We start from the raw sequence: 17,641 nt of genomic DNA, 5'->3' as shown, positions 1-17,641 counted from the left end.
TATCACTATATGTAGATGTTGTTTTTTACCTATGTACTTTAATATATATGTGTATATATATTTTTAATATCCAACTGTTTGAATTATGACATTGGTAAGTATCTTACTAAGGTCTTTTATGTTTCACTACAAATCTATAAAAAAATTATTACAGTCTTACATAATATTGGGTTGCATAAATTGTGAGGGTTTCCTAAAGAATTTGTATAATCTAGTGAGTGTGGTTTTTTAAGACTCGATACTTATGAACAATAATCTAACATTGATTTTTTGAAAATTTTAATGTAAACTTATCAAGTCCATGAGGATTTGGATGTTAAATGTTTTTGCTGTACTAATTTATGAAAACTTTTAAAGATCATGAGGATTTCTTCTATAATAATTTTAACTTTGCAGAATTTTAATGCTCATCTCATCCTTTGAAAAAGTCAAAGGAAATATATATTAAGAGCATACCTTGAACTAAATTGCTCTTACAAATTATGTTGCAATTTTATAGATAAAATTGATCATGTTCAAATTCTTTTTATTGATAATGAAAATTCTTAATATTTTTGATTGCTCAAATTCTTAATTTTTTAAAAAAAGTAAGACTCGATGCATTAAGCTCATGATCATACTAAATGATCTAAGGATTAGTTAACCAAGAAATTTTATGTAATAAGTTTGCATCAAATACAATATTAATAAATACTTCTGAAGGTAAGTTCAATTGCCATTTGTTGCACCTTGGTCTAGCTTATGACACATTTTTGTCGTAATTGCTATCATCCGGTTTAAGCTAACTTTAAATGTCGACACCTTAATGCACAACATTTTAACTTGTTCTTTAAGATGTTGACTTGTAGCCTACATCCATCCTCATAAATGACAGAACCATCCTTCCCCCCCCTAGAAGATATTGCATCATGGATGATCTTTTCGTGTTAGTTTCGTTAATAAGCGAAAGTTTTATATGGCTTGTGAAAGTTTATATGCTTTTATAAAAATAAGAGCTTAGTATATTCGCCAAAATTTGAAACTAAAATTAAAAAAAGAGCTAGGTTTAGCCTTTAAGATTATAAAATTATAAATAAAGTCCATGAAAATTCGCCAAAGTTTTATATAATAGATAAATATATTTGGAAACTTTTGCCAACATATTATATATACAATTTAAAAATTTGGGTAGATCTATAGAATTAAGCACCAAAAGAAGACTTGTGCAATCAAGTATAATCTAGTGTTAACATTTAATGTTTGCTAGAATGATAATAATGTAGAGGTTTTATCTATTTGAACATGAAGCCGTTTGATATTGCATAAAATGTAAATGCAATCCGTAATCTAAAATACATGATTAATGAGCTCCTATGGTATATGTGATTTTAAACTTGCATTTGAGTCTTTAGATACTTTCCCTATATATATACTTATATAGTGATTATTTTCCTTTACTTGCTTCCTTCTTAATTTCCTATGGTTGTTTACCATGTAACTTTTTAATTTATCATTGTACCTTCTCACTCATTTGGACTCAGTGCAAATGAAAGGTGCTATCTATCTCCACATGCACCTTCAGTTACACACAACACCCACCAAACCACACCCCCTAACCGTTATACACTGCCATCTTGGAGCCATTATGCATCGTTATGCACTGCCACTTCTAGCTCTTATCCTTACATCCTCGCACTTGCGCCTCACCTCTGTAACCCCTATTTTTTGGTGCACTGAGCACTCCATCCTACTCTTTGCCTCCTTTTTTGAAATTCCTCCATCTCTATTGAGCTCCCGACTCCTTTGGTTATGCTTCACTACATCCCAACTTCATCAACCGACTTGCTCTCCTCCTCCTCCTTCTTACCATCTCAAGTGCCTTCCCTACCATGCCTCCTTCAAACAGGTTCTCTCCTTCTACAAACAACCCATCCCTTCATTCAAGCCTCTATTTGTGTCCACTTGTAGCTTGGCTATCAGCGCGCCAACTTCTTGTGGGCTTTATTTTCTATGTTGCAGCCTTATCTCCTCTGCAATTCTACTACTTACTCCACATTCAAGGTCGTTACTCAACTCGCAAGGTCTCGTTCTTCCCTCTCTTGCAACTGCTAGCACTATGGCTCTCATAGGCAGCTAGGCTATCCACTAGTACCTTGGTGCTGCTGTCCCTTTTCTGTGTGTTGATATAGTAGCTACGGCTTTCCGTTGGAGCTTTTTGTCGTAACAACTCCTCTTTTACTTTTAGCTTCTCTTCTGTCTCTTTTTGCTCACTAATTCCTCGCTAACTGTGGTGTCCTGTTACTTCCATTTGCACATTGAGCAACCCTTCCATTGTTTGCAGCCTGCTATGCATAGAGCATGTTCAGAAGAAGAGCGAGCTGCTTCTGAACCTGGTATTTGAATACATGGACACAGATTTGAAGAAGTACATGGATCTTCATGGATAGAGTAGTAACGGCACCCGGAATCCATTGCCAGTGAAACTGATTCGGGTCCATTCAATTGTATTACAGAAGCTCATAAATTCGAACTACGTAATGATTTATACTTGACAATCGTGAAAAACAAGTAGTTGCAAAGCTGTGGAATTATATATATAATATGAGACCATGGTGGCTTGCCATGAGCTACCCACTAGATCTTAAAGGAGACCACCTATGGGATCAAAGTCTAGAGGTGGGGAGAAGGGCATTCCTTTTTCTAAGGTGTATTAATTAATTTGATTATTTTTAAAGGAATGGGTTAAAGCCGACGGCGCTGCCACTTAGGTGGTCATAATGTAGGCCGTTATGAGATATTAGGTTGTGACAGAGTGCATCTTGGCCTTTGCTTTCGTAGATTGCCTTCCTCTTGTCTCCCATGCTCGACACCTTGTTCTTGGATCGTTGAGTTGGGACAAACAGCTATCGTGAGTCGTGACGCTTCTCCTTTCTATCGTGACGCTTCGCGAATCGCCATTTTGTGTAAGTTGGAGCCTGGAGGTGGTTTTATGGTCTCGTTATTCGTAGTGTTCTGTGTCGTAAAATATGGGCATGATCACGAATCACGATTCACGTTAGTAGTTAGTAGTTACGTTGTGTGCCGGAAGTTCACAGATGGCGGAAGTTCGCAGATGGCGTTGCAGCGCTTGCTTCCTCAGCTTCTCCGCACTCTACATTGCAGCGCTTGCTTCCTTAGCTTCTCTACACGTCTGCTTGCTTTTGCTCAACAGCATTCCCTCTCGGGGAATCACACCATACACCGTGTGACCGTTGTTTTGTTCATCTCCAAGGACCAGGCTGTGGGCACCATGGGTGGTTGCACCAGTAAACCCAAAACATCTGAGTATGAGGGGTTGATGGATCCTCAAGCCCAGCGTCATGATGAGCTTGGAAGAAACAGCATCGATACTGACACTAAGGGCATCGAAGCTGCTCAACACAGTCTAGACATCGGCTTGAAAACTATCGACCGAAACAACTGTTGTGCTTCCCCTCTGCAATTATTTCCTACAGTAAGCACTGACGGATTTCTCAGACTGCCTTCGTTGGGTGCACTGCTCCCTACGTTACTGTGTGTCGAGACCGAAACTTAGTCATTGTTGGCATCTCCTTTTGTGGATTACGTTATATGTCAATAGTAGTACATCGAGGTTTCCCTATGGCATTAACTTGATCGCGCACCACCTTTCATTGACACCACCTTTGATTGAGAGCACAATCCGCACTGCGCAGAGCTTTTCTTTTTGATATAATAATATATCCAGACAATCGACTCCCTCCATCGACCATCCACTACTGATCATCGCCCTGTTGATCGATGCAGCCCGAATCTTGCTCTCAGCGGAAGGGCCGGTACCCTTCTTCTCTCTCTCTCTCTCATGATCCAGCATTGACAATCTTTTCTGCATCTTTCGATTGGCAGCGTCACAATTTCTCGTATGTGAGTGTCCCACTCAGGCATCTCTCCCTCTAATTTTAGACGTGTAGTTTTCTCGTCCGATTCGTGTTTTTTTTTGAGCTAGTTCTTTGATTCTTTGAGTCGTTAATTCACTGTATATCCAAGTGTTGGGGCTGCTATGTTTCTATGTGGTAGTGTATGTAAAGTTGCTTGGTAGTCTCCAAAGTACTGATCAGTGCATTGAAGATGTATTCAGATACATAAATCTGAATTTGTGGCTGCCAACAGGTCGAGCTTTGAGGGAGATTAGGGGCTGTTGACGTGTTGAAATCAGCTACTGTTGGTTGTTGGTTGTGCCAGGCAAAATCTGGTGAGAACTCAGATCATTGCCTCTTTCTTGGTTCGTTCTACAAGCTCACGGATGCCCTTAGCGATTGAAGTTTTTTCTCTACCCTCTAATGATGACGTTCTCTATTAATTTGCATATTTGTAGAGACACGTTGACAAAATTCTCTCTTAATCTACGTTGTAGCTTGGTGACATTCTCTCTTCATCTGCATAGTTGTAGGCTGCTTGTAGAAATATAAACTCATTATGCATAAAAGAAATACAAACTCTTTCGTACATACTACGGAACATTGTCAGACATATGAAGGGGGTAATACACAATAACATTCATGTCATTCCCTGGAAAGAATGGGCATTATCCTTCCTTAAGAAATAGGTGTGTGAGCCATGGCAAAGCTTAACGATCAAGCAGGAAGCTTACCAGATGTGATTCTTAAAATCTGGAGTAGAAGGAAGCACCTTCATTGCTCAACATGCTCAGAAATCTAGAAAAAAGAAACGAGAAAAACTACTTGCAAAAAGTAGCCACTCTTAAAGTACATAGGAATAAAAGCATACATCTGCATAAGCTAGCATCGTGCAGCATCCTCTAAAGACATAAAATGGAATTCAATCTGCAGTCTTTGATGAAGAGGAACCTTTCCCAATAGACCCTTATCTATGTCTATTTGAATTTTTGTCTTTCATACACCATAGCCAGTAGCTGTAGAGGATTGACTACAGTAGGGAAAGAATTAAGGCTGACATATAGGCAGCAGATCTGCTGCCACATGGGTAGCAAGTCTTTTTTAATGTATTTATTGGTGCATTGTATAGAGTAAGTTAAAATTATTTTGGCATGCTTTATGTAGTGTAGTATTATGATTTCAAACATGAAATAAGGGCTTGGTTCAGGAAGTGGTGTCTGGTTCCTGCGCTCACAAGGCAGGGGGCTAAGAGGCACCACGACCTAGGACCAAGTTTCTTAGATCTAGTTGACAAGCTGAAGAAATGTATGCTTATGTAGTGTAGTATTATGATTTCAAACATGAAATAAGGGCTTGGTTCAGGAAGTGGTGTCTGGTTCTTGCGCTCACAAGGCAGGGGGCTAAGAGGCACCACCACCTAGGACCAAGTTTCTTAGATCTAGTTGACAAGCTGAAGAAATGTATGCTTTATGTAGTGTAGTATTATGATTTCAAACATGAAATAAGGGCTTGGTTCAGGAAGTGGTGTCTGGTTCCTGCGCTCACAAGGCAGGGGGCTAAGAGGCACCACGACCTAGGACCAAGTTTCTTAGATCTAGTTGACAAGCTGAAGAAATGTATGCTTATATATTTTTTAAAAGTTTCTGTTGTGAATATGCATATGCATCATTGCCTGTGATGTGCTCTTTCTTTTTTAATGTATTTATTGGTGCATTGTATAGAGTAAGTTGAAATTGGTTTGGCATGCTTTATGTAGTGTAGTATTATGATTTCAAACATGAAATAAGGGCTTGGTTCAGGAAGTGGTGTCTGGTTCCTGCACTCACAAGGTAGGGGGCTAAGAGGCACCACGACCTAGGACCAAGTTCCTTAGTTGTAGCTAACAACTGGTAGAAATATATGCTTATATATTTTTTAAAAGTTTCTGTTGTGAATATGCATATGCATCATTGCCTGTGATGTGCTCTTTCTTTTTTAATGTATTTATTGGTGCATTGTATAGAGTAAGTTGAAATTGGTTTGGCATGCTTTATGTAGTGTAGTATTATGATTTCAAACATGAAATAAGGGCTTGGTTCAGGAAGTGGTGTTTGGTTCCTGCGCTCACAAGGCAGGGGGCTAAGAGGCACCACGACCTAGGACCAAGTTTCTTAGATCTAGTTGACAAGCTGAAGAAATGTATGCTTATATATTTTTTAAAAGTTTTTGTTGTGAATATGCATATGCATTATTGCCTGTGATGTGCTCTTTCTTTTTTAATGTATTTATTGGTGCATTGTATAGAGTAAGTTGAAATTGGTTTGGCATGCTTTATGTAGTGTAGTATTATGATTTCAAACATGAAATAAGGGCTTGGTTCAGGAAGTGGTGTCTGGTTCCTGTGCTCACAAGGCAGGGGGCTAAGAGGCACCACGACCTAGGACCAAGTTCCTTAGTTGTAGCTGACAACTGGCAGAAATATATGCTTATTTATTTTTTAAAAGTTTCTATTGTGAATATGTAGCTAGCATTATTGTTTGGTATGCATGATGTGATGTGATTATTCCTTTTTTAATAAGTTGATATCAATTTCATGTATGGTGGGCTATGATAAAGTTGTTCCATTTCTTAGATTTAGAACTATTTTTGAATGCTCTTTTGTTTTGATCCTACATATGGTTTAGGGATGGAAGGATCTAAGCATAAGGCGATTGATTTTGAGTTATCTAAAGGACAGCAGAAGTATGTCAATCAGGTCCTTCGAGATGAGCTTCTTGCAGAGATAAATAACATGAGTGCAAAGGAGATGGAGATGACCATAGAAAGCACTTCTAGATTGCATACTCTAAAGAGTAAAGTTGTTTTGAATACAAGGCGTCAAGTAGAACTAGATCCTAACAGGAAACACCTTGTAGGGATCACAAAATGGGACACTGATGTTATGCTATGGGTAGAGAGCAACATTGGGAATGTCTTGGCCCGGTTTAATGAAGCATGCGCAAGGAACCCAACATTTGCAAAGGATATTAATGAGGAAAAGATGCATTTATGGAATTCCTTTTGGGCTAAAAATAAGACAAAGGTTATAAAGTCGGATGTAAAAACCATACTAGCTGTAAGTTGGGAGAAAAAGTCAGCAATTGCTTTCGGAAGGGCGGAGGAAGTAGCAAAAGGAGAAGAAAGTGCAAGGATTTTGAATGGAAAAACACGAGAAGTACAAGGTAGTGATTCTCAAAAGCTACAGATTAGGGCAAGTCATATAAGCAATGTGTCCTTCATGATGTACATAACTAAAAATGAGATCCAAGTTGGTGAAAAGATAGGTTCTGGCACATATGGATTTGTCTACAAAGTACAACTCACAGGTGCTCCAGGATTATTACAGCATATATGCTATGCTGGAAAGCAATATAAGGGTGACATAGGGGATCGTACACGAGAGGCAAGGAAGGAGGCACAAATGCAAATTCGGCATCCTGTGCTTGTTCATGTTATTGCAGCAACTCCAGAAGAGCCCTTATGGACTATCACACCATATTTTAATGGTGGTAGCTTGATGGAATTCATGAGAACTTTACCATATGAGCAAGGCAGGTTTAGGCGCTATGTTGACATAGTCCTAAAAAGAGGCAAAGAAACGAAGGCAAGGGCACAAGGAACATTGGAAGATGTATGCACAAGGGAGCAAATAGAGCAAATTAACTACTTTAGTTCAAATGTGCACCACATTATACATGCACTCATTGCTGGACTAGCAAGGTTACATAAGGGTCAATGGATTCATACAGACTTACATCCTAGTAACATTCTGTTAGATTTCATAGCAAATGGTGCATGTAGAGTTGGCATAATTGATTGGGGGATGGCACTAGTTTCTTCAAAGACTAGAAAAGCTTTTAAGGATATGAAGAAGACACCTCTAGAGACTGACCAACAATTTACACAAAGGAAGCATAAGAAAGAGCAAGAGCATGCACGAAAGAAGTGGTTTGCACCTGAGCTTCAATGTTTTTCTAGGAGAGGTGTGTATAGACCTCAGTCAGACATATATGCATTAGGATGGATAATTATAGAGATTATAAAGTTTTGGGAAGATGCAATTGGGTATTTTGAACAGTCTCGCCACATGCCTGATAGTGCACTATTAAAGTGTATTAAAAAACATGCCTTTGAAAAGATGATGACTGAGAATTCTTTAGAGAGAATAGCACTTATGGATACCTATAGAATCCTATCAACATTTGGATGTAATGCAAGTCTAGCAATGCAACCCCTTGATGAGATGAACGTTGCTTTGAAGCTAGCAACATAGAAAATATACTCAGTCTACCTTTAAATGTTGCTTTGGATGTAATGCAAGTCTAGCAATGCAGCCCCTTGATGAGATGAATGTTGCTTTGAAGCTAGCAATATCTTGTTGTTGTATTCATGTGGTGGACTTATATTCATTTTGTATTCATATAGTAGATTTGTATGAAAATAAATTAAAGTATTTCTTCTCTTGGAAGGTGTGTCATACTTGATTTGCAACACACTTGAAGTGCACATAATTTTATAAGGATAAGAATTATTATGCTATTTTTTCAGCATGTGTTTAGAGAAAAGAAATTATGTTCTATTTTATGCTCAACTAATAAAGACATAATTTTTTAAACAGGTACTTATCATGGGAAGAAAGAAGAAAGTTCAAGCTCTAGAGAAAAATACAAAAATGACATCTTTCTTATTACCTTCTACATCATTGGGCACTAATATAAACATGTTTACAACATCAAGTACACCAGAGAATTTACTCTCAAGTTCATCATCCATGAATCATGAAGCAATTTATGGGACTCTTGAACATGCTCCGGGCACAATGCATCATGCTAGAAATCAATGTTCTAGATCACTACTTAACGATGATAGTTTTAATAGGGATTTGAGTTTTCAAGTCTTGGAAGCAGGGAAGATAGGATCACAAAACTGTAATCAAGGGAATGCAATTGGAATTGAAAATTCATCAGCTGGCACATCATTGACAAATAATGAGGTAGTGGATTTAATTGGATTGGAAAGTGGAAAAATGTCAGAAATAGTATCATCAATGTCAACACCAACTGAAGAAGCCATTGAGAATGCATCACAAGGTTGCAACTCTTCAAGTAAGCAGAAGAGAAAGAGAGCTTGGGATATTCGTAGGAATTTTCAAGAAGATTGGGTAGCCAAATATCCTTGGTTAGACGTAGAACAAGTGGACACTGGGGATGCACCAAAGTGGGCCATTTGTAAAATATGCACATGGGCAAGGAAAAAGGAGGCACGGTTACAATTGAGAAGCATTGTGGGAAGGTTTACAAGACTGTAGAAGATACAAGTAATGAAAAGAAAGTGATCAAAGAATGGGACAAGGAAAATAACCGCCACTTAAAAAATGAGATTGAGTACAATAAGTTCTTGCTTGCACAAGAGTCTAGCAGAAATAAAAGTGAAGGATCATTGAAAAAGCGTTGGGAATGTATCGATGATCAGGTTGATAGAGAAAAGATAGTGCAATTCTCAACTATCATGCAAATATTGAAGCAAGGCCACTCACTGATAGACTTCTCGGGTTACCAATCATATCTTCAATTTTTGGATGTTCCTAATTTGGCAAGCATGCATTGGTCAAGGAGTAGTGCAACAGATATGGCTAACCACATGAACCAAGTCATAATTGATGATTTAAAGGAGACTTTAAAACTTGCAGACTTTTTTTCTGTGTCATTGGATGAGTACACAGCTGTGGATACTACATCGTGGTTGGGAATGCATTTGTACGTGGTGGAAAACAATAAGAGAAAACCATATTTTTTACATGTACACAAACTTGATTCAGAATCCAATGCTAATAACTTAGTGCAAGTTTTGATCCAAGCTTTAAAAGAGTATGGAGGTGTGATAGAGTCTGAGATGGTCAAGAAACTTGTTTGTTTTGCATGTGATGGTGCTTCAGTCTTGCAAGGTTGTCGGAATGGTGTCTCTGTACAAATAGAAACAAAATATGCTCCTTACTGTGTTGGGATACATTGTATGGCTCATCGCACAAATCTAGCTTACAAAGTTGTGTCCACATTTCCATCAGTACAACGAATCGAGACGTTGGTTAAAAAAAGCTACTCTTACTTTTGCAAGAGTCTAAAAAGATACAATCAATTTAGAGTTATTGCAGAAGCAGTGGGTACAAAAGGGAGGAAGATTTTGAAGAATGTGGATACTAGATGGATATCTTTGGTTCAGCCAGTGAAAAGATTATGGGATGAATACAAGACTTTGGTCTATTTAATGCACATGGAGGTAGAAGAAGAGGTTGAAAAGGTAGATATTTTGTATCATAAACTGGCCAACATAGATTCGATATTGGGATTGTGTGGAATTATTCCACTTTTAGACAAAATGAATATGTTGAGTAAAATGTTGCAATCGAAGGATATTTATATCAATGAATATGTCAAGGCAATAAAACTCACTAATTTGAGTATAACAACAGCATATGATAAGAAGTCAAGCTCCAGTTTTCAAGATGAGAAATTGTTCAAAGATTGGAAAAGTTTAATAGACCTAGATGGGGATTCCTCACTTTTAACATGTGACCAGGAAGGATATGTTTGCCTTTGTGCAAACAATCGGATTTTCAGGATGACAAGAGAAAACAAATGACACAAAAGACTACAATACATTAAAAAAGAGGCTTTTTTAAAGAAAGTACAAACGGTGAAAAATGCCCTTAGTGAAGTTGCAAGTGCAGTGGTAGATGAGATTAGAAGTAGGTTTCCACGAAATGACCTAATGGAAGCATTTACCATCATATTTCCACATTTTTGGGTCAATGGATCTTATGAAAATATCAAAGCAGGTCTAAAGAATCATTTGGATGCTCTCAAAAAACACTTTGGACGGGACATTGACATGGACAATATAAAGTACAATGGTTTGTTGGATTTTGGAAAGCTTTATTCACAGTCTTCCCTTTTTGGAGAAGTCATGCACCAGCAAAGTAATTTAATGGAAAATGTTCAAATGCAAGGCTCGATGGTTCGGCTTTGGAACGAGCTCTCTCGCAGTACATTCCTACAAGATAACATTTCTGAGTACTTTAAGCTTGCAAATTTATGTCAAACCTTTATTCTTGGCTCAGTTGAGGATGAAAGGTGTTTTAGTACTCTCGGTTACTTGAAGAATAAGCTTCGTAATAAGCTAGATGATAACTTAGATCTTAGCTTGAGATTATATTCTTGTTCTTATGATGTTAGTAGCTTTCCGTATGATAGAGCATTAGCACTCTAGAAGTCAGCTGTAAAAGAAAAGGCTATAATTAGCTTTTTTGGACTATTTAAACTAGACTTTGAGAATTTTCTTCCCCCATTGGATTTGAAGGATATTCATTATCCTTAAACAATTTTATGTTTTGCATACTCTACAGTATCCTAAATGCTAGCTATTTCATGTATTTTGAAATTATGTAAAACGGAAAAGACAGAGTTTTTAATATAACTAGTTTTTAATATATTTGTGAAAATTGAAAGTTTTTTAAATGTCCTAGAATATTTAGCCAAGTTTTGAAACAAAAATTATAACAAAAGATATAATTCGCCAATTCTTTGAAACTTTTAAAAATAATTTATGAAAAATTTCGCTAGTATATTATAATAATATATTTCTATACCTTCGATAAAAACATCCCTGTATTGCATATGGTCATTTGTTGCCTTCACGCTATCCTTAATGTGGCAAATCCTTGCATTCATATTTTCAAATGATCTTCCCATGCAAGGATGTGCTGCATTGAGGATTGCGTGAAGGCAAGAGAGAGAGAGAGAGAGAGAGAGAGAGAGAGAGAGAACAATTGCTATTTCATTTCAGATCTATTGGCAAATGTGCTATTTAATGGTTATGGCAGCTAGTACCTTCCCTCAACCTCATCCTCCTTGCTTCAAACATTAGTTTTTGAATTATTATGATTTTTCTATGATGTGTTGGCTATATCCTATTGAGAAATTCCACATTCATTCGCAAGACTTGTTTAACCTAGATAGATATATGATTGAACTATGGGAGAGTTAATTGCACTCCACCCCAATTTTTTTTTCATAGCCTATAAATAAAATTTCAACATTTAATTCAATTCAAGCAATTTTTAATTTTTCAAATTTTAAATAGATGGAGAGAGCGAGAGAGAGAGAGAGAGAGAGAGAGAGAGAGAGAGAGAGAGAGAGAGAGAGAGAGAGAGAGAGAGAGAGAGAGAGAGAGAGAGAGAGAGAGAATCTGCAATGAAAAAAACAAAAAGCAAGGGTTAAATTGAGTGGGCATCTATATGTGTGTTACACACACACACACACACACACACCCCATTTTTTATGCACTTAACTCCTCTATATTGGAACATCCACATGTTTCTAGATTCACTTATGAGCCATAATAACACTTCCACTTCTTTGTGCTTCATTAAATGAATCCTGGTTGCTACTGTGGTTACGTAGAGCTAATTTCACGACTTTTAATCTTATTTAACTCTATAAAATTACCCCCTTTCAAAACCCTTTGTGCATTATCCTAGATTTAATTGAAAAGTGTAAATATACTCCCTTGTGCAACTTATTAACCTGATATGTTTTCCCCGTTTCCCATGATGAAACTAATCATGCTCTCTTTATGCTCTATGGCAAGATAGAAAAATTCTCAATATCGCCCCCAACGATCATTGGCTACCCAGATCAATGGTATGAGGACCCTTTTTGTGGAAAGGAAGATCTCCAAAAGGTTTATCCATGTTTGTTTTTCCTCTAAATTTTTTGAGTTTATTACACTTAGATGGGTCTTTTTGGAAGTTGTTAAGAGTTTTTATCCCTCTAAGGTATACATGTTTAAAATATTGGCTTTGCATGGTCTTATACTCAAAATATCTCAAAATGGTTTTATCGTCCTATGGACACATTTACCACTTCTTAAAACACTTCATGCATATGTCGACAAAGCAAAAGTTTTGTGCCCTTTTTAAATGATGGATTCCTAGATGAGTCACATGTGCTTACTATGGACATATCTATATGTCATCATCCAAAGATTAAATAATTTCTTTCTAAAGGTCTGAATCATATCCCCCCACTTCTGTCTAACCTTTTCATGGCAATTGAAGAATTATTTAAGGCATGGTGTGAGGTATGTAAGATTTTGAATATCATGCCTAGCACCCATCATAAAGACAAGATTAGAATGCTATGTCTTAAGATTATTGATAAACGGTGTCCCAATTGGAATGCTTCCCAACCATGATATAAAGATAAAGGCATAATGGATGAAGTCCAATATCTCACCACACATTGTTTTGTAGTAGGATTGGATAAATCACCACAAACACCTATGTTCATATGCAAAAGGTTATGCCAACTACTAGCAGGATATTTGGGAATCCATTTGAGGCTAGTTGTTGGAATGAGGATAACATTATGGCATGTATTAAAGAAAGACTAAGATCATTTGAATTAGGGGTAATGGATGCTTTAACTTTACCTTATCTTATGTGTAGCTTTAAATGTCACAAAAAGAAATTTCGATGGATTACAAATGCTCATGCATGTGTTTTCTCACATATTAGTGCAGTTATTAACTCTGGTCTTGCAAGCATGATTGATGGACTCAAAGAAGTGGTTGCTGACATACATAGTGATGCATGGAAATTCTCTCATAATAAGATTAATGCCTTTTGGATGATTAATAGCTCTTGTGACTTCTTGATTAATCTTCCTCCATCCATTTTTTCCATGGACACCTTTGATTTCTTCCAAGCATGGAGTTGGTGTGCAAGATTCCTTACATTCTTTCATTCCAAATTCTTTTCTTTTCTTTTGAGAGCTCCGTGTAGTTGGCGGTATAGCTATACGACTTGCGTTGGATTGTTATGTACAGGGGCAGAAAGGAGTTGTGCGAAGCTTGTTTTGGAGAGGTGAATTCAGACGCGATTGGAGACGGCGGCCAACCTGAGCCTATCGACTCCAGTATACGGTCGTCTTGTATTTGTGGAGAAGGTTGGGGGGTGAGAGCTTTGTCTGCGTGAGCCAATGAGCATCCCCTGTCTGGTTGATGGCTAGTACAAACAGCGACGGTCTAATCTGTTCTTTCGAGCTTCTCAAAGTGCAAAGAGGGGATTCGTTCGTGTCCGAACACCTGCGTGGCCTTCCTCCGCAACAGCCGTATTTCATTTTCATTCTCTTGAACGAAGACACATCAGATAGTCGCACTGCTTTGCCCAAACTCTCCGCTGTAGATCGCAAACTGGCTGCGCCACTCATCCGCTTCTGATAATCTTTGCTCTCTACTCCTCCTCCTTTCTCCAGGGGCAGAAAAATCAAACCGTTGAAAGGATCTGCTTCTTTCTCAAGTGATGCTGGGACTCAGAATCCCGAATAGTGATTAATAACATGGATAAACTTACGAATAAATCTAAGCAGTCTTCGCGTAGGCGTTCTCCCTCTTAATCCGGTCGTTTCCTTTGTAGCTGTTTTTCCTTTCACTCACCACAAATCACGCGCATCGAGGTGGGGGCCTGTTCATAAGAAACGTTCTGTGAAGGTTATCAGTGGACAACTTTGCTCTTACCATACCTTCACTTGATAATGAGGCTGTCGTATGCTTTTTCTCACTAGATGATCAATTGCCTTTTGCCGGATGAAAGATAAGGCATCTTGAAAATAGGCTGCGCATCGAAATGAATCTCTAGGCAGCACGCTTGTGTGATTTGTTGAAGCGGGAGGCTGCTGAAACAATGCCCTGCTGCAACTCCAGCCTGTCTCACATTTTTAGCTAGCAACCTTCTTGTTGGCGAGTGAAAAAAAAGGGAGAATTGGATTGATCACGCTACGTCAAGGCAACAACAATTCGCCCACCACTCAGTAAAAACATATAAGGGGTCTTTTCTATCATCTCGCAATGTGGTGTTCATTTTTATGACCGTGCTCCTATATGCAGGTGGCCTAGTATCATGCGCCGCAAAATGCACTATTCAAACTGCGTCTCCTAGAGCAGTGATCAAAATACCTGCAGACCTTAGCAAAGGCAACCGCCGAGCCGATGGAAACATGCATTTTGAAGAAAAACGCCCATGCAGAAGTCTTCGAGACAGTTTTGAGAATGTTGCTACACAAGGCTACGCCGAGGGTAAGAGTTTTTGACTCCATCTAATTCTTTTCAAATTCGCATCGACCATAGAACGTTCTTTAGGCACTCTTTCCATCTAAGTTTTTGCCAGTTTTCTATACTTTGATGTGTGTGCCCCATACCAGTACGTAAAATCCTACGCAGAAAAGGTACCTGCGGTAGTATGAAATGCACCATGGCATTGTACGTTGGTCCAACAAGCGAAGCTGTTGATTTCGAAGATTATATCGAGGATAGTGTATCTTCCACGATGTAATCACTGAACGTAGGGGTGCATAGCCGTAAATAATCCACTTGTATATATCAAACTCTTGAAATAAATGCACCCACAACAAATCGTGGTTTACTTTATTGGGTTGTGTGCACACCATTAAATAGGCAAGCATTTAACCCCTCCCTCCCCCCCCTCCCCTCAAAAGAAAAAACAAAAGTGATTATATGGTTCACACAATTTCAATCAACTACGTACAAGCACATGCCGCATTAAAATATGCTAGAAATGTCTCCGATAATTTTTGAAGTACATTTTCTAGCTCTTCGGAAGATCAGTTAAGGTAAAAGTGAACAAGCCAAACTCTCAAAATGAGGCACATGGCAAAGCAGTAGTGGAGGCGGGACCATCCAATCTGAATCCAAAGGCATTGGTACTCGTAATTCCCTAGGTCGACAAATTGAATGTGCTACCTGTCCTAGAAATCGCAGAGCTGTAATAGTACATCAACCATCGTTTCGCCTTTGAGGGGCATGCTATGGCTAAGTATGGGACATTTAAGGCATGAGATGCCACCTACCCCATATACATGGGTGTTGATTTTACTGACTCTGCTTGTTACGAGACAGTTACTTTACATGTTACCCACAACTATGTTTTTCAACTGAGAGAGATCATAGAAGTCGATGAATTCTACTGCATGGAGGGACCCTTGATCGCCAAAAAATCCCTTGGCAAGGGTGGGACATGTGATGTGACATTGTGTGTGGATGCCACAACTAGTGTGGTAAAAGCAGAGCCTTTTCATGGAACACTATACTTTGTGCCTGAGAAAACCATTAGCGTGTATGTTCCGTGGGTAATTCACAGCAAATGCAAAATGGAAAAGTCCCATTCACTTTGGCTATGGACACCATCGCTTTTGTGATAGTGAAAGTAGACTTGGATAGCCCCTCGATAGCCCTTCAACGGATGGGCCTAATCCAGAAGATCATGCTATAGTAAGGCCTGCCACCTGTGTCTTTGTCTACAGTAGTAAGTGTGCAAAAACTAAATTCCTAACACTATCTGCTTCGTAGTTGTCCTATGTAGCAGATTGACGCCTGCTTTTAACACATCTGATTCAAGAGTTCCATGACAGTGGTATTGTAATGTATGTGGCACGAAACATCTCAGATGCGTGTAAGACATGCTTTTGCCATCTTTGATTTCATAGTGCTTGCTGTAGTCCCAGAAGGTAGGCTCTGAGAGAGGTTGCTCGCTGCCTTTGCATGGCAGGTGTTTGACCTCGGATATGACCAAAAGGTAACATTTGTGAATAATTATTTTTGGTGGGGCAACCCTTCGTTGGCTTCTTCTTTTTGAAAATTGATTACCTACCTCTTTCATCAACCCACTCCCTTTGCCTTGCAGGTTAATGGTGTGCTGCATTTCAATGACTTGAACGGTCCATTGGTGGAGTTTCACTGCAGTGAATGTGCAGGCTCTCGTGTCAGCCATGATCCCTCCCATCCATTTTGCTACATCTGTGACAGCATCCAAGACATTGTTCGCATTTCTTTGTTGAAAGGCCGTGTGGTATTGCGCGATGGCTCCCACATCGACATGAAGCTCCGTGGCACATTTGTGGATGATGTACTTCGACGATGGCACCATTTTATTCAATACTACACATGTAGTGTTGTAGCAACTTGAAGCCTTTTGCTTGACCGTAAGCCTTCCGGTGATTTCACTATAAGTAGTGTAGATTTTGTTATTGCTTTCGATGCAGGTCCGTAGGCTTTAAATAGTATGCCTCCCTAGCCGGATTTTTCATCACAGGCATTTCATATTGTACATAGCCCGAAATAAATTGTGATGAAGCTCTCAAATACATGAAAGCCATGGCTGGAGCATATACATTCTGGAATAAAGTTTTTGTAATATTTGAAGTACTTTCCATTTCATTGTTCTCTTCTTTTGCCACTTTGAAAAGCATCCTTTCCTTCTATTATTTGATTCGTGAGACTTTTCGCTAACCATAACAGTCGACTTGTCAATAATGGAAACACATTTTAACATCAACTCCTTCAACTTATGTGGGACATGGACTTCATGGCAAATAATCCCAATTGTACAGACGTACTAACTATAGCAGCACACTTTCTTCATGGCCAAACATGGGAATCTATCCTTGCGGCATTGTGCGAGGACTTCGAGAATACAAGCCTCAATCACCTAACCTCTTTGGATGATTCGATAGGGCCTAATGCACTCCCTCGCCCTACACCGTGCCCCACAACAAGCTTATCATCAGCTGTTGAGGTTGTACAGACTTCTAAAGGCTTGCTACATTGTTGTTTGAAGCATATTCCGAAAAAAAATTCAGCAGCATTCATGGTGATCC

General features: G+C 38.6%; 1 protein-coding gene across 1 annotated transcript; it reads left to right on the top strand.

Moving 5' to 3' along the window:
- The first annotated feature begins 14,590 nt into the window (after positions 1 to 14,590).
- LOC147897203 (uncharacterized) lies at positions 14,591 to 17,091 on the top strand. The gene is made up of 2 exons (XM_087381027.1): positions 14,591 to 15,044; positions 16,669 to 17,091. The coding sequence occupies exons 1-2, from the start codon at positions 14,958 to 14,960 to the stop codon at positions 16,948 to 16,950; spliced, it is 369 nt and encodes a 122-aa protein (XP_087237153.1). The 5' UTR covers positions 14,591 to 14,957; the 3' UTR covers positions 16,951 to 17,091.
- The last annotated feature ends 550 nt before the right edge of the window (positions 17,092 to 17,641 follow it).

The sequence above is a fragment of the Dipteris shenzhenensis genome, chromosome 11 (assembly GCF_047967505.1).
Source record: "Dipteris shenzhenensis isolate YYH24624 ecotype China chromosome 11, Dip_SZ_1.0, whole genome shotgun sequence".
Taxonomy (NCBI): Eukaryota; Viridiplantae; Streptophyta; class Polypodiopsida; order Gleicheniales; family Dipteridaceae; genus Dipteris; species Dipteris shenzhenensis.
Note: the sequence above shows the minus strand (reverse complement) of the source record. Positions and strands in the feature narration are given on the sequence as shown.